Consider the following 17,360-nt stretch of genomic DNA (forward strand, 5'->3'; position numbering starts at 1 on the left):
AACAGACACAGACCAGAGTGAGCTGGTGCAGTTTGCTTGATCTATAGTCTGTTGGAGTGCATACATTGGACTCTTCACCTTCAGTTGTTTTTGGAAGTTTTCTTGGGAATTTTTAACCAAATACTTGTAAGCAGAAGCATCAGATTATTATTCCGCACTTAATTATTTATTACATCAGACAAGGCTAAGTGAGGCAGCTTTTTGATAGCTACTGATCGTCAGGGGGCTCTATACCCTTCGTATTTTCACTATGGTTAAACGAATTTTTGGTGGCTCTAACGCAGTTTAAGCTGATCATGGCGTCTTTATCCCTCTGTATCCAACCAGATCCTGTTATATGTACCTCATAGGCGGCTCCTCTTCGTCAGCCAGCTCCAAATACAGAAGACGCATTGACGTGTTCGGTACGTTCCAAAGCGACCGCTATGTGTTTTCTCTGCTGATATCCTGCTGCCCTGCAGGAAGCCTATACCACCCGTAGAGGTTCTTTCCACGATGTAGTTTTGGAAGCGGCAGGACAGCGCGAGCTACAAAACCGAAACAGAAGAGGGCTGAGTGGGGAATGGTGCGGCCTACGGCACCTCTGTTACCGATATAACATTTCTAACCGCATGGCCAGTGAGCGTTCCCGTCCCATTATTTCGCAGACTTGCACAGAGCGTCCGAGAGGCGTACCGAAACATTTGGCGGCGTTCTTGCGATCACGGGCCCCACTCGGTGACAGCGAGGTTTGCACAACGTGTTCCGGGGTTGAACACCCGAGTCTCAGGGAACATCTACTCGCGGCCATTCTAGTAGGGATGAGAGCGCGCCGCTCTCGACCCTGCTGAAAACAGTTGCATGATGCAATAGCCTCATACAGGCTTCGTAATAGAAATGTCATACAATTTGTACGATATTGTATAACATCTGTATGAGAAATGTATGACTGCAAAAATGATTGACATTTGTGTGTCGTAATTTTGTATTACCTGTACTATAACTGCATGACATTTGCGTGATAAAATATATGAATTTATTGCATGATAAAACTTTTTTCAGCGGGGCAAGAGGAGCTCGAGGCAAGTTCATGTGGTGGTCACGTGATCTGCTACACCATCACCGACGTTCAGCCGTCAAACTGGCCTTAAAGAGCGGCCGTGTGAAGTGAAGTAAAGGAGGAATGACGGAGACACACTTATAAACAGCGCTAATGTCTGACCCGAGGAAAAACATAGCAGGCAGCATCGCTAAGAGTGGACAGAAATCACGGACAGGGAGGCATTCCAGAGCCGTAGTTATCTTAGACTGAGAAATCGGGCCTCTCTATCGAGGAGAGAAAGAGAAGCCGTGTTAAATCATGTATTCGTTTGGTTTGGTTTATGGGGGTTTAACGGCCCAAAGCGACTCAGGCTATGAGAGACGCCGTAGTGAAGGGCTCCGGGAATTTCGACCACCTGGGGTTCTTTAACGTGCACTGACATCGCACAGTACACGGGCCTCTAGAATTTCGCCTCCATCGAAATTCGACCGCCACGGCCGTGATCGAACCCGCGTCTTTCGGGCCAGCAGCCGAGCGCCATAACCACTCAGCCACCACGGCGGCTAAATCATGTATTGGATCCGGTCTCGCCGGTCATATAATCCTCAACAATTTTCGCAGCCAGCTCATCCGAGCGCATCCAGTTATTAGAGTGGCACTAGGAAATAGTCATCTACACTTGCAGGAGCTGCAGCTTGGTTGAATAGTTTGCTACTGCTTAGGTGGTAGGCTGCGCCTCTGAGTTGCACTAGACAATGCAGTGAGTTGCACCAAACAATGCAATCGTCTACCTAGAATAGAGATAAGAAAACTGCCCAACGAGGACCATATCAGGAGTGCTTGAGTGTCTAGAAAGGAGCCTGCGAGGCATCGCTATCGCAGGATATCTTTGCTGTCACTGTAAATGGGAAAGGGCTACTTGTTGGACGGGAGTCAGCTGATGGCTTTCGGCCCAGCTCCGAACATCCACTAGTTTCGAACAATGGAAAAATACGGGATAAGACAAAGGCTAGAAAAACAGCGGAATCATTTAGCTTTTACCATATGTTAACTTTTTTTTTTTTCAGGAAGGTATGGACGTCGGCGTTTCAAATGACAGCCCTGAATCTTCGCGAGACGGTCGGCTCCTGGGTTAAAGGTATGTTCCTTATCCTTCCCTGCGATGAATTCCGGCGCTAAAATTTCACGTCTAGAATTATGAATTCACAGTAGTCATTGTAGATTTCGACATCATTGTTTGGTTCCAGCACAGCGAATAGCCAACAACAACTGTAGGGCTACCAGACTTCGCTGGAGTGTTTTTCCTTGCTATGTTTTGCTGACAGGGCCTAGCAGAACGCCATCAGACCTTTATTAAGAGCATAATAGAGGCCAAATGACACATGTAATGCGTATCAATGCCTAAGGCAAATCTCTACCTCTGAGGCTCACAGCTGGCACTCAGAGGCATTGACTTTCGGTTGCTGAGCAGCAATCCGATACCACATTTCTGTACCGGGAAAATGTAAAGACAGACGTAAGCCGAAATATTGGTGACAATCAACATTCCCGGTTGGTCGAAGTCATTATGGAGCCCCACACTACTGAATGCTTCCTCTGCAGTCCGCAGAGTCCTTTTGAAAGAAAAGAAATCAATTAGCTAAGGTGTACTTGCAATGCGATTTAAGAAGTGCTTGGGATTTGGCTAGTTGAGACATGATCATTGGCGAGACGTGCGTTGCTTAGCTTGACAAGGACATAATTAAAGAAAACACGAACGGTTTTGAGCTTAACTGTTCAATGGTCTTTAACTCTGGCCTTGTCAGGCTAAGAAGCGCACGTATTGCATATGATGTGCAATGCGAGTCTGTACGGCAGCATCAGAAGTACAAGCTTTAGGAATCCCTCATAATATCGTATACTATATAGTAAAAATGAGTTTGTCACTTAGATGCCTCAACAAAAATAGGTAGCCTAATTTATGAGTGAGACTGCGTCTTGTGTACAAGATTAGTATGAATAATAAGAACTTGTGCACGGTAACTGGAATTTATCGAAATGTCAAATATGAGCGAGTATGGAAACAACCATTATTAGTCGGTGAAAGAAAACCTTATATATGTTCTCTGTTAATGTAATAAATATTAAACTTACCAATTTTCGACCTTATAACCCGCATTCTTCACTTCTCATTATCCACATAGAACAACTAACCAGCCATACTATTTTTACATAAGCGCGGTTCAGCTCTACCACAAATTTTGGTCGAAGACCTTTTTCCCAAGTGTCTCACTCCTGAAAAGCCGAGCACCTGGCCGGTGGAAATCTTGTACCCATTAGAAAACCGGTGGATACCCGGCGGCACAGGGGATCGAACCCAGCACCTCCCGAATGCGAGGCGGATGCTCTACCACAAGGCCACGCTTAAAATTTTATGTAACAAAATCTTGGCAAAAAGATTCTAGGCTTTTATAGCCCTTTTATTGTTTGCAGCAGGAGCTTAGGACGCTTTCATTTGCGAAGGCGGCTGCCAGTGGTCATCTTTCGTGTGCGCAATATGCAACAATACCGAGGCATTGCATATCAGCGGCAAAGTACTTCAAAGGATTTGGCGATGCACGTGCTGTGAACAGTGTCAGGCGTGGTCTCGTGCGAACAGCGCACACGGGCGTGAGTAAGCTGAGGAAATTCTCAATGTGGGCACTGTCAAGATCCGCCGCATCTCAAAGTGAAGACACGGTGGTGACAAGAGAGAAAGGTTTATATGACACAGAGGAACTGATATGTCCAAGCATATCATTGGAACGGCCAGTCACAATCGCGAGCCGAGATCCATGCAAAGCGGGAAACGTAGCGGCGGCCCCGTCGCCTGGAGAACTCTCTCCGAGCAAGCGCTCGGTACAAGGCCCTTTGATAGCAGCTTGATTTCGCAACGCGCCAAGGAAATAGACAACGCCCGTCTCTCGCGCGTACCGAGCTCACTGCTCCACACTCTGAATGACGCCACAGCAGTTGTCTGAGGAGTCCGTAAGTCGATAATGCATGCACGGTGTTTGTTGAAAATATACAGCCCACCGCTCTCGGGCTTGCGAGGGAGACTTGAGTTGCGCTGGCTGGGCGATAGCGAGTGCGGCGTTCGCGTTATAACTTTGCTCGCGGCGCCTGTGCGAGGGCGCTTGCATCGATGAAGAGCGCGGACCACCGTGGCGCAGAGTCACCTTCGGCACGCGCTGCCAAGCAGGCGCGCACGTTACATGCGAGCGGAGAGGCTGTCGCGGGCGCTCCAAGATGGCCGTAGCCGCTGCTTCGCGCCAGAATTATCAGTAAAGAAATCGCAGAGGCCGAGGAGATTCCATACGTGCTTCGCCAGTGGAAAAAAAAACGAAACAAAAAAAGAAAGGGTCTCAATCCCGTTCAGTGCCTTGCAACATGCCATGCTGCATTAGATCCCTTTCAAGCTCTTTTTCTATGATTTCCGTTACCAGTCATTTTGCGAAATAGCTTCACGCAGCGATCGTTTTGGAATTACTCATCTGCACACCCTGATGCATGACAAGCGATTAAGCCACAATTGCTGCAGCCAGCTCCATGAAAAGAATAATTGCGAAACTCCTTTATTTCCACACATCGAGTGAACACAGGGCGGGAAGGTGACGAGCGTGAAGTTGACACTTGCAGCAGCGCCAGTCGCACGCAGTTAAAGGATATTAGTCGTCACTTCTGTACTATTGCAGGTGGCAAGCTGGTTTGACGTCGACAGTTCTACGCCAGTATATTCAAGCCACCAATGAGCAGGACCTGGGAAGCGCCTATCTCCAGCTTCGCTGCATGCATCCACCGCCGGTGCTGTTGCGTTCCAGCGAGATATAAAAGCCGATCATCAAGAGAATACTAGCAGCAGCGGCAGCAGAGGTATCAGTAGGCAGCTCGACGTTCTCAGCCGGCCCTTCTGTACTATTGCAGGTCAGTAACTACACAGTCAGTAGTTAGGCAGTCCTTGAGCAGTCAGTGTAAAATTCTGTGTAGTTCATATAATTTTTCTTGCAGTGCCCGGTATCCCTGCAATATGTGCTCGTGTGGTGTTTGTTTTTTTCGGAGGTGTGTTAACGTGAAGTCGCATGCAGTGGGAAGGCTATACCATGGGGACAGAAGGTCGTGCCTTGGGGCGACATCAAGAAGGGTATCCAGTATTTTCAAGTTGTGGCAAATATCCTCGAAGTGGAGAAGCAAAGGCCTGATTGACTCGGGTTTGTTCTTGAACTGTGTTCTGGAGGTGCACTTGGTAACTATGGCATAACCGAAGTGTTTCGGCAGTGAACGGATTTTTAGGACATATGTGCATGCGAGCATAGCTCTTGTGTCTGTAAGGGAGGGTTCATTGATTTCGACGTAGAGACTGTTTAAGGGGAGGTTCTGTATGCACCATTTGAGCGACGTAAACCAAGGCTATGCGCTGGGGCCAGTCGATTTAGATATGATGGTCTCGAAGACCCATACACAACGCATTCATAGTCTAGGAGAACACAACACAGCGACAGCGCCTGTGTTGTGTTCTCGCTCCGTCCTGTGATAGCACTGTTCCCAAAATGATCGTAAACCAACAGGCCCAACTCTACACTCTTCTTGGGTAGAACGTACTACACATCGATAGACTTGTAAAAGACATGTTCTGTCAGATACCTAGTGTTTACGTGACAGAACTATGAGTATATTCAACGAGGGCGGAATGCCGGCTCACACACGAACCTGAGAGATATCCCAGTACACACTTGGCTCGATGAAAAAAATAAGGCTCATGCTCTCGACCCAGATGTAAGACCCTGAAAGAGACAATACGATTAGAACCACAACAAATGACCTCATCTTCTACATAAAAACTAGTTTTAATAGCTCTTGTCCAATGGTATTCAGACATAACTGCACAAAACCAAATTGGTGCGAAGACACGATGACGAACGCACTGAGAGGACTGGCGCCAGTTACCAACTGAGCTAATCTTTTCTGGAAACACCAGTAATAAACCACATAGGACTACACAAATGCAGTAGAAAAAGAGGGTGAAAAGTACAAGATACATTCGAAAAGTCACACAAGCAGTGATAAAAACGACGGCAATGATCCGTTAAAAAAAAGAATTTATTGGTATGCAAGTGACATAGATGGCTCGCTCACGCAGGAGGAGCCTATTTGCTTGATAAAATATGCTTCAGTTAACACGAGAAGTTGGGATAAGTGGTACGTGTTCGTGGTTAACTAGCGCAAAAAAAAAAAGAAAACGCAGCGAAGAAGACGCTTGTGTCGCGCTTGTTGTTTTGCGCTTGTCAGCCATGAATGCTTCATTTATTTCCCTTTCTAAGCTACCTTAAGACCTACCTATGAATTCTGTTTTTGCGAACATCGGCGATCACTTGAAACTTTTACAACGAGTGGTCACGTGGCTGCCATAACCAATTGTTATCGTTATCATATGCTGCGGTGCTCTGTCGTTAAAACAATGGACTGTCTGACCTATGCATTTAAGGCCAAAACTAAGGCACTGCGTGCCCGACATCGGAGGTGCACTCAGCAAAAAACATTCTCATGATTATTGCCGCATTGTCTGAATGGCCTTTCGTTCTTGATGGCGCACACACGCGATACCACCTGCAAGGTAATGTCCGAACATAGACGGGTCCTCTTGTTTTCTTGGCGCTTTCTCGACCTCTGTCCATTTGGTTTTCTGTTGTTAAGAATCCACTCTTTTCCTTTCCCCCACCGCAGATATCTGTGTACCTTTAAATGGACATGGAATAAATTTTCGACACATCGGTGGGGTTCCCAGGCGAAAAAAAACGTCTCGAGGAGAAACAACTTGCGAATGCGTGGGGTCAATATAAGGAAGGCGGTTGTTCAGTTTGCCTCCATTATTTGTTTTGTTCGCCTGCGGTATGAAGTCCCCTTCGTCACGACCCATGTTGCATGATGTGTTGTTCCCCCTCACTGAAATGCCACTGGTGGCGCTGTGGGCATTACAATAAATAAATAAATAAATAAATAAATAAATAAATAAATAAATAAATAAATAAATAAATAAATAAATAAATACAGTTTGCTAGCCCTTTTTTACTTCCTGTGTGGCCTGATTTCAGGCTGCTGGTTGCTCGCCATCAGGTACGTACCGACGAGCCCAAGTAAGCGCGCTGCTGCTGACCTCTTTCCATGGTTCTGCGTCTTCCACGACACAGTTATCGCTGTTACCTCCTGTTGTTCTTTGAGGAGCTCCAATAATCACAAAATTCTGTACTGCAGCAATCCCCGATTCGACATTATGTTAGATGTCTCTTAAACTCGGTAAGGAGATCCAGGTCGAACGACGCTTTCTAGGTGTAATGCTGAACATTTGCTCAATGTTAAAAATTATTCTCTTTTGGATAACTTTAATTTTGATTAGCCAAGTGGAAATAAATATGCGCTGCCAACCTAACCTGTCATCCTCTATTTTTGGCCACCGCGCTATTTGTTCAGGCTGTAACTTAACTCTGTTGGATCACAACAAACGCTTCTATTGTTGTTAAGGAATAGTAAGAAGCAAGCAATGCGCCATAAGCAGGCGCTGATAACCGGCTTCAGGTCTTCGGTGTGCAGGGGGTGAAATGGAGAATGGAGCTGCGAGCGGCCATCAGGTCCAGATCCTGAAAACAGATGGCTGCAGTTTCGAGCTGGACACACACGCTTTGGCACGCGTCCTGCTAAACGACCGCGTGAAGGACAAGCCTGTGGTGGTGGTGGCGATAGTCGGGGCTTTCCGAAAAGGAAAGTCCTTCCTGCTCAGTTTCCTTGTCCGCTACCTACAAAACATGGGCCGGGCAGACTGGCTGGCCGAGCCTGACGTTCCGCTTGAAGGCTTCGAGTGGCGCGGAGGGAGCCAAAGGCACACCGAGGGCATCGCGGTTTGGAGCGAGGCTTTTCTGGTAAGGCGGTGATTGACCAAAAGGCTCGTTGGGCACTGCCTGACTGATGCCCCGTGCAGGGCACCACATCCGAAGGCCGAGAAGTGGCAGTGCTGCTAATGGACACACAGGGGACATTCGACTGTAGGACCACGGCCCAAGTGCACAGCGTTATATTTGCTTTGAGTACCCTGGTGAGCTCGGTGCTGGTCTACAACGTGTCGCAGAACATCCAGGAGGACGACCTTCAGCACCTGCAGCTCTTCATCGACTACGGTTGTGTGGCTCAACGGGTATGTACTGTGCAAGCCGTGGCATATGGCTTTATGAAGGACTCCACTTTGACAGATCCAGCAGAAGGCGAGCACAGAGCCTTTCCAGAGCCTGCTGTTCTTGGTGCGAGACTGGTGTTTTCCCTACGAGGCAAACTACGGAGCCGATGGCGGTAAAATGGTGCTCAACCAGCGGCTGGAAATCTCAGACGACCAGGCCGACGAGCTGAGGCAACTGCGAGAGAAAATACGGAGTTTTTTCTCCAAGATTGGCTGCTTTCTCATGCCTCACCCAGGGCGAAAGGTCGAGTAGAAAAGGTTTTTTCTTTCCGGGGGAGGGAAGTTTGACCTAGTGCTGAAATAATACTGAATTTAGTGAGAAATTTATTGAAACATATTTAGAAACAATATACAGCTAATAGGTACTCTAAACACGAATCAAAGTCATTGGAAGTTTAAATGATTGACATTACCCTTTAAGCTATATGTGTTGCAAAATTTACGCTATAAAAATGACGCACAACTGAGGAAAATGCGCTAGTTCACTTCAACGCCGATTATTAGAGCATAAAGGAGGATTCTTCTCCTTTGAGCTTTGATCTTGTAACGAAACTTATTGGTCTAAACTATCCTGAAATCCCAAATAAAGTAAGAAAAACACCTTTTTCGGTATTCGCACCGCCAACTAGCGTCTTGTCAGCCCTGAACAGTCGCGTGATTATGGAAGCGAGTGCCGTTTCTTTCGTTGCCATCGTTGCTGACACCGCGCTCGTTTCTGCATCTTCACGGATGCGTGGTTCGACACAAGAGGTCAGAATATCTCCATTTTATGCCTCTGTAAGCAACATTCAAGTCTTCCTGTGAAGCGTATACAGCCCGCTCCTGCGATACATGACATTCATTTCTATTCGCCGCTATCCCGCTAAAGCTCCTGCTTAGGCCTCGTTCAGGCGTCGAAGCACAGTGCGTTGCAGTCGGCGGTATATAGCATGGTGCATCAAATTAAAATTGCAATGGAACCAAGTGTCTACGATGAGCTCCTGAAAAAGCTTGCGGTGCTGCATTGCTCCTCAAGCATGTTAAGAAAACATGCCCCAACGAGAAATAAAAAACTAAACAAGACCGATAGATTATTTCTCGGGAACACTACCGACCCTTATTCTGCGCGGAAAGGCAGCTGCGTTGCCGACAAAATAGCTAATTACACTTTTCTCTAACACTTTTGCAATGGAGGGCTCCGACCAATGAGAGGCGTTGCTTATGCAAAGACCGGAGACGCGGCCGGAAACTGAAAACCGAAAGTAAACAAATCAGTCTGCGTCAAGGTCCACGTCCAGCCGCGTCAGCAGACCACAAGCAGACGACTCCTGCCGCCTCTGCAGCCGCGCTTGCAGACGACAAAAAGAGCACGTGACGTAGGGTCACATGAGAACAGCTGTCACCCAAGCTGATTCGCCGACTGCCCGTGTTCTCCGTTGCCACCCGTAGCGCGGCTGCAAAAATCAGTCTGGAATGAGGGTACAGTGAACTAGAATTAAGGTAGAGGAAACAGGGGGAGATATGGCGTAAAGCCCGAAATGTCGACAGCCGACGCAGGAACTGACATAGAGTTGCTGCTACTGCTGTGCTATTTGCGCTGGTGTTAGAATCTTGAAGAACATTTGCGCCTTTGTGGCTTGCAAACGGCGAGCTATTTCGCGGTCTGGGACAACAGCTTCTCATTGCGCGAATGTCCACTGCAGCGTTTGGTTTCTTCTAAAAAAACAAAAAAATACGCACTGTTGTCTCCAATCAACTTTCTCAGACAGAATATGCCGCAATCTGCAAGTAGAGCGACTTCGCACAGCAGTCTGGGATTCAGCGCGAAGGATGCCCGTTTTCCAAAAGTCCCTATTTCTAGCGCCCTAAGGTCCGAGACCAGGACCTCCCTGGCTGTTTCTAATCCTTGAGCTAGAAAATGACTTCAAAGATTCGCGACGACCCAAGCGGACGGAGGCGTCGCGGCGGCAGTGACAACGTCCAAGGGTCATGTGCTCGTGTGTTAGGGAATAGCACACCAGAGCCATTCACAGTATGAAAATGCCCCAGTCGGAAGTCGACAATTAAGGCTTCAAGCCGGTTATGGTCCACAATCTCAGCTTTTTTCATCACCTCTGCTTCTAGTTCTCTGTATCTGTGAAATGTAAAAATTCGATTCCATTGTACCTGTAAATATCTCCCTCGGATACAGGAGCAAATAGAATACTGCGTATAGATGTCGAAAATAAAACGTCCTGATGGGCGTGCGCTATTCGTCAAGCTGCTTATTTCCATTTAGGCGTATTTTTACTAACAGCGTAGAACAAGTAAAGAGGAACAAAAAACAGTCTTTAAAAGTGCATATATCGAAGTTATACGGTGTTCTCGTGTACCGTGTGCGGTGAAAGGTAGCAACCGAATAGTCTTCAAAAGTGCATATCACCAATTTACATGGTGTTCTCGTGTACCCTGTGCAGTTAAAGGTAGCAACCGAAGAGTCTTTAAAAGTGCATATCTCCAATTTATACGGTGTTCTTGTGTACCGTGTGCAGTGAAAGGTAGCAACCGAAGAGTCTTTAAAAGTGCATATCTCCAATTTATACGGTGTTCTCGTGTACCGTGTGCGGTGAAAGGTAGCAACCGAATAGTCTTCAAAAGTGCATATCACCAATTTACATGGTGTTCTCGTGTACCCTGTGCAGTTAAAGGTAGCAACCGAAGAGTCTTTAAAAGTGCATATCTCCAATTTATACGGTGTTCTTGTGTACCGTGTGCAGTGAAAGGTAGCAACCGAATAGTGTTCAAAAGTGCATATCTCCAATTTATACGGTGTTCTTGTGTACTCTGTGCTGTAAAAGGTAGCAACCGAAGAGTCTTTAAAAGTGCATATCTCCAATTTATACGGTGTTCTCGTGTACCCTGTGCGGTGAAAGGTAGCAACCGAATAGTCTTCAAAAGTGCATATCACCAATTTATATGGTGTTCTCGTGTACCCTGTGCGGTTAAAGGTAGCAACCGAAGAGTCTTTAAAAGTGCATATCTCCAATTTATACGGTGTTCTCCTGTACCCTGTGCGGTGAAAGGTAACAACGGAACAGTTGTTTGACGGCCGACTCTCAAGTATCGACGAGGAGTTCAAGCAGCAGCTTGAAAATCTCGTGCTGTCACTTTTGGCGCCGGAAAACCTTCTCGCGAAGACGATCAATGGCAGAGAGATATCCTGCCAGGAGCTCATGGCCTATTTTCAGGTAAGCAAGTGGTCGTCACTTGGGGTACATATACGTTACGCACCTCATGTTACCGGCCGTTTTACGTGCACATATTCAAAGAAGGCCGAGTGCCTGAACCGGAATCCATTTTCATGGTAAGTCAGCGTGGACGGATCCTCTTAAAGCCTGCCTTCTATGCGTCGACATTCTTTTCAGGCCACGATGAGCGGAACCAATCTTGCAGCGATGCAAAAAGCCCTAGACCTGTACATATCGAAGATGTTGAAGGTAACCCATGAGGCTTCCCAATATTTGTCGCAAGCCGGCAAGTGATTGTTGCATGCAGGTTTGGGAAGCGGAAGAAAGAGTGGACCGCGAGATTATGCTTGGCCACCACTACCGCCTGCGGGAAGAAGCTATAGAGCTCTTCGAAAGATTCCCGAGGATCGGTGGAGAGGTGTTCGAACTGTGCTACAGGAAGCAGCTATTAGAGGCAGGTACCTTTGCGCATATGTTCGCGCTCATGTCTCCACTTGTTGAGCTAACCCCAGCGCGCCGCCTACGGTTATTATGATTTTAGTACATAACTCAACAGTCGCAGATAAGAGGCGACTAGGCACTGCTAGCGAATGCGGATGAGAAGTAAAAAGGGGTCACCTAAAGGCCCGTTCACACTTGTACAAAAATCAGGCGAGCGAAGAAGATTCGGAGGAGGAAGAGGAGGAGGAAGAAAAGCCGGTTTGCTACCCTGCACGGGGGGAAAGGGGTGAGGGGATAAAACATGAAGGAGAAAAGAGAGTTGCCGGAAACTGAACTCACTATGCAAAGTCAGCAAGCGTTCGGTAAAGTGACAGCCTATAGTGCAGGCCAGAAGTTCGTAAGAAGCGAGGCAGTGCCTTGGAGGCCTTCAGCGCCGACGATAGCCGCGGCCAGTGGCCGAGAGGGTCGTTATTGCGTGAGCAGACTCGGGCGTCGGAAAAAAAAATCTACGTCCTGTTCTCATCCCTTGACTTCCGGGCAAGGCGGAAACGCCGCTCGGCTACAGTTTCTCGCTTTTGCACTCCTCCGGGCCACCACTTTGCCGATCTGAATGGTGTGATACTGCGCAGAAGAAATTTCTTCGTCTCAAAAAGCGTCTTCATTTGGCGACATGTTGCCTCTATGGCTGTCATTAAACCGACAGTTTCATATGCAAACGCTATTCGATCTAATTCGTTCCTGGCAACTGTCTTTCATGGCGTTATGTACTGATTTTCTACTGCATTTAGTCCATGTCACTTAACAGGTGCTTGTGATCCTGCAGCGAATCGACGAGGTTTTCCAAAGGTATTCCCCCTATATGATGGCCAAGAAGAATCACTGGAAGGACATCACTGGATCACTCGCCTTCAAGGCCGTGCACGCTACCATGACAGCCGGTTTAGGTGCCGCGGCAATTGTCCTGGGGACGGTGATGTTACCTGAGGCCGCCATCGCATGCGCACTGGCAGGTGCTGCGTCCGTAAGCATGCACGTCTATGATGTCATCAAGAGCAAGAGAGAAGAGCAAAGGGTAGGTGTTTTTCTCAACATACCACTGTGAGTCGAGCGAAGCAGGCATCTTTGGAGGAAGAGAATTCATAACACAAAAGGGTTGACAGGAAAGTAAAAAACTGCCAGTGGCTTAACTTGGCTAACCCTGGAATGCAGCGCAAACCAAGCATGTTTGCTAATGGCTAACCCTGGAATGCAGCGCAAACCAAGAACGCTTGCTAAGCGTCTGACGCTCGTCCATGGCAGCTCCGCTACACGCTCGCGACAGCCGTTCTATATATCTACCCCCACGACCACGTGGCTATGACGTGGTATTACATGGTATCTTATGACACCCCCATCGGATGTCATCACGTGGCTTCACATTCCCCATCGGATGCTCTTTAGGTCAAAGGTCTACCTAAAAGTCACCCAATGTCAAAGGTCAACTAAAGGTCATGGGTCAAAGTCAGGGGTCAAGGTTTCGACACCACAACTGTACCACGTATGGTCACACACGGCTAACCTGGTTGGGTTGAATGTCGTTCAAGGTCATTATCCGGCCTATGCGACGACTGCTTTACCTAGCGTAGTGAAGCTTTTCGCTTCAAAACTGCTAGGGGGTTTCTCTCTTCAACTTGCGAACATCAGGTATACACAGATGGTGCTAGGCCCGTAGCTAGGTCACTACGTATGTATTGATACCAACCAAGAAAATATTAAAATAAAAGGGTCCTTTTGGTTTTTTGTTGCATATCGTTCATTTTTATTTGCAGTCAGCATACTGCTTCCAGTTTCTCTTCCACTAACCGACACGCCGTGTAGAAACACAAAAAAGGCCCTGTCGGAATCGACGAATCACTGAAAGGTTGAGATAACTTTTTCTGGCTATCGATCGGGGTGCGGCTGTTAGTAAAAGTGTGAAGATAGTTCAACTGGGCGAGTTCACTGGGCAGCACGTCGAAACGAACGGAGGTAATACCTCTTTCAGGTTATAAACGTTTATTTTACTATTATTTACGCAAGGCCGTGAGAGGCAACCAGCAATATATTACACATTCAAACTCGCTAAGAGTTAAACAATTGTAAAACCGTGAAGTCAGGCCGGAGCTCAGACCAAGTGATGTGTCTCCATACCTGCGCTCTGAAATAAACCGGAGTCTGCACCAAGCGGCCTCTCCGTCAGGCTCAGACCCACGGACCGGGCTACATGGTCCGGCTGCTGAGAACCCGACCTCTCCGAGCTCTGTGCCGCCACGCGCACCCTGTCTAACACGAAAATCCCGAGGAGCAAAATTTACACAAAAATCCAGGTTTCATGTATTCTGGCACTGCAGCCTTTCCACACCTCAGGTATTGCAAGAACAAGACAAAGAAGCTGATCATCAAGACTAACATATTCATAAAAATTCCGCCAGCCGTGATTCAAAAGGCATACATCAAGTATAAACTGGAGTTGGGGGTAGAAGGTTCGCCAGATCTAAATAACGGCAGTCAACAACTCATTAGCTGCCTTAGATTCCGTCGATTCCTGCGAGTGGCCGCCAGTAGCGCTCACAAGATCCTACAAGAAAAGAGGAGGAGGAGGAGGAGGAGGAGGAGGAACGGAAGGGAGGTTAACCAGAAGACTAAGCGGTTTGCTACCCTGAACGGGGGGAGAGGGGTGACGGGATAAAAGAGAGTTTCTGTCAAGCTGCATAGATTTCTTCTTTAGCCGCATGGCTGCGCTTCGGTGGCTGTCAATGAGCTATTACTCAGAGGGCGACAGAAAATCAGGTGGGCGGATGAAATTGGGAAGTTTGCGGGGATAAGCGGCCTTTAGCTGGCACACGAAGGGGTTGATTGTAGGTACAGCATAGGAGAGGCCGCTGTCCTGCAGTGGTAGCAGTTCAGCTGATGACGCTGATAATTATGTAACTACGTTACACGTTTCTTGTGTGTGGTTGAGAATGGGATGTTCAGCATTTGCTTCATGTTTTAGAAGTGACAGCACTTCTATAGGTCGCCCGGCTTTCAGGGAAATTCTAGGGTTGATTTCGACATGGCTTGGTCGAAGAGGGTGCCAATGTAGCGTTAGGGAAGAATTTTGCGTATGTCTGCGGGTGGGTTTTTCCCGCATACTCAACGAAAAATATTCAATGATACAAGCATGTGAAGTCCCATTTTTAATCATGTAAGTCCCAGAAATTTCTTGCAGTAATAATTAACAAATCTGCGAGATAAAATTAAAACCTAAGCACTTCCGAGACAGTATGAATGCATAAACACAGTGAAAGTTTTAAAGACGCCGGCCCAGAGAAATCCGTAGTGCCAGTCGAGTCGCAAAAAATGGACACTCAGCAAGATTGTCATAATCCCAGGGTCACTAAAATACGAAATTTTTTCCCAGTTACATTCGACCTTTGTATTTGCCTGTCGGTCACTGTTTAAAGCGAGGCCACGCCTCTTCTCCCAATCGTTGGGCTTGAGCCAATAGAGGAAAGAGAATAGGGGGCGTGGCTTCGTTTCAGCCAAAGAAAAAAGAGCGAGAAGGACCAAAATAAAACACAAGCTTGTTTTGGGCGAGTTGGTTCGAAGTTCTTGTATGCATAGCGCAAGACAGACAAAAACGATGAAAAAAAAGCACACGGCAAAGTTGAAAGTTAAAACGCGTGCTACGTGTCGTCTTTGTATCGCGCTGCGCATACAAGAGCAAAAATAAAATTGAATCGGCTCAGAAGAAACAACAGCAAAGCGAGAGGGAGGCGCGACTGGATATTCACGGGAGGGGGGGGGGGGGGGGGGGGGGGCAGTCGTATAGTGGAGACACCGCGAAAGAGGGCTGCAGCGTTTTGTCTAGCCCACTTCTACACATTGTCTTCTCTTACCCTGCACTTTTATACTACAAGCCCGCACCGCAGCACCACGGAAGAAAATGAATGGCTTTTATGAGAGAAATAACGACCGTTGTGAGCAACGCTTTGAAACTACGGACCCGAAACAGATACTTTAGCATCTTTTAGAACATGCAACATTACGAAGCGTCTCTGGATTTACCGACGTTGCTGGACACTGATGGTGAAAATCGTGCTTGCCTTTCAGAAAGCTAAGGAATGCAATGGACCAGCAGAGTCTGCTTCAACGGCCAACGACAACTCCGACGACAGTGCGCAGCAGGTGAGTACTCAACTTCTACGCCATGCGCATTTAAAATGTGCTCCCGCGGCTTTGGTGAGAAGGGAAGCCGGCTCAAGAAGGCCGGACAATGTCAGGCGGTTTTGCTGATCATCAAAGTACGCTTTCTGCCGCTTCTTATGACGCCCGTGAACCCAGAGAACCGGCGACAAAAGTGTAAGACAGGTCGAAATGATACCGGCCATGAACCATTTGCTAGACACTGCGTTCTCTCTTGCAAAAATTTCTTTAGAAAGTCTATAGACTGTCGATAGATTTATGGCCATACACTTTCAGTAGAGTTTTTATAGACAGTCTACAGACTATGAACAGACAAAAATAAATATCTATATGAAGGCAATAGAGTCTATACGAAGCCTATAGACTGTCTATAGACCATTTTTTATAAGGGCTGTGTACACATGTTATGCTTGACAAACAGAACAAGTGCTAACAGCAAAAGTGACTGTGTCTATTGGCTTTGTGTGGATTTTACAGAGCACAAACGAAACATTCGAGAACTTTGTCAACCAAGACAGGGAAGGACAGAGTTGAACTGCGTGAAGAAGGGCCACACCGGATCCCACGGCGTACGCCCCCCCCCCCCCCCCTCAACATGCTGCTGCAACCTGGACAAAGAATTTTCAAACAATCGACAGGCCTCTGAGTCCCTGTTCATACACTTTAGATATCCTCCTGAAAGTGGATTGGCTTTGCATCTGCAACGAAAAGTCAAATTGTATTGTTGCGGGCCCCCTAAGCTACTTCTCCGATCAGGATTTGGGAACCATGGTGTCGGAATGTTGAAAAACAGATCACGGAGAGCAAGTTAAGATGTAATAGCTACATCTAAGAGCTCTACAATATCCCTTAATCAGTCGTAGGTAACCTTACGCGCAGAAAACAGGCGCCATCATCATCATTAGCGAAACTACGTCGACATCAATTAATATGGCTCGCCCATGTCTCTCCAATTAGCCCTGTCTTGTGCCCGCTGCGGCGGCGTTAATTATCCCCGTCAGCGTCCTAATTCATCGTCCCACCTGACTTCATGCCGCCCTCTGCTGCGCTTCTGTAAAACAGGGCGAGTTGATAAAGTTGGTACACACAAGATGAACAAAAAACAGCGCAGCGACAGGGTCGAGAAAGAAGACGGCACAAGCGCTGACTAGCAACCGAAGGTGTATTGAAAAGGCACACGTAAAACATACTCTCTTTACAACCAAGAGCGCGCATGAGCTGCACCAACAACACCAATAAGCTGACG

The 17,360-nt window shown here is 47.4% G+C and overlaps 1 protein-coding gene across 6 annotated transcripts; it reads left to right on the plus strand.

The window, feature by feature from the left end:
• Positions 1–1,966: 1,966 nt before the first annotated feature.
• Positions 1,967–16,689, plus strand: LOC144104822 (atlastin-1-like). 6 transcript variants are annotated; one of them, XM_077638029.1, is made up of 14 exons: positions 1,967–2,029; positions 2,089–2,159; positions 4,735–4,963; positions 7,129–7,150; positions 7,625–7,950; positions 8,010–8,222; positions 8,278–8,505; positions 11,303–11,468; positions 11,528–11,583; positions 11,645–11,716; positions 11,775–11,921; positions 12,732–12,980; positions 16,022–16,096; positions 16,592–16,689. In XM_077638029.1, the coding sequence occupies exons 5-14, from the start codon at positions 7,633–7,635 to the stop codon at positions 16,646–16,648; spliced, it is 1,581 nt and encodes a 526-aa protein (XP_077494155.1). In that variant the 5' UTR covers positions 1,967–2,029; positions 2,089–2,159; positions 4,735–4,963; positions 7,129–7,150; positions 7,625–7,632; the 3' UTR covers positions 16,649–16,689. The 6 variants fall into 6 exon arrangements, with proteins under 6 accessions (XP_077494155.1, XP_077494154.1, XP_077494153.1 ...); XM_077638028.1 differs by lacking the exon at positions 7,129–7,150 and having other exon boundaries at positions 7,610–7,950; XM_077638027.1 differs by lacking the exon at positions 7,129–7,150 and having other exon boundaries at positions 1,968–2,029.
• The last annotated feature ends 671 nt before the right edge of the window (positions 16,690–17,360 follow it).

The sequence above is a fragment of the Amblyomma americanum genome, chromosome 9 (genome assembly GCF_052857255.1).
Source record: "Amblyomma americanum isolate KBUSLIRL-KWMA chromosome 9, ASM5285725v1, whole genome shotgun sequence".
NCBI classification, from domain to species: Eukaryota; Metazoa; Arthropoda; class Arachnida; order Ixodida; family Ixodidae; genus Amblyomma; species Amblyomma americanum.

Bases quoted from the DNA above. Each gene is read 5' to 3' on its own strand.
- LOC144104822 (XM_077638025.1), top strand. From the start codon at position 2,004: ATGGAAAAATACGGGATAAGACAAAG. The intron at 11,469-11,527 runs TAAGCAAGTGGT...GTTACCGGCCGT, and splicing joins GCTCATGGCCTATTTTCAGG to TTTACGTGCACATATTCAAA. The intron at 11,717-11,774 runs GTAACCCATGAG...TGTTGCATGCAG, and splicing joins ACATATCGAAGATGTTGAAG to GTTTGGGAAGCGGAAGAAAG.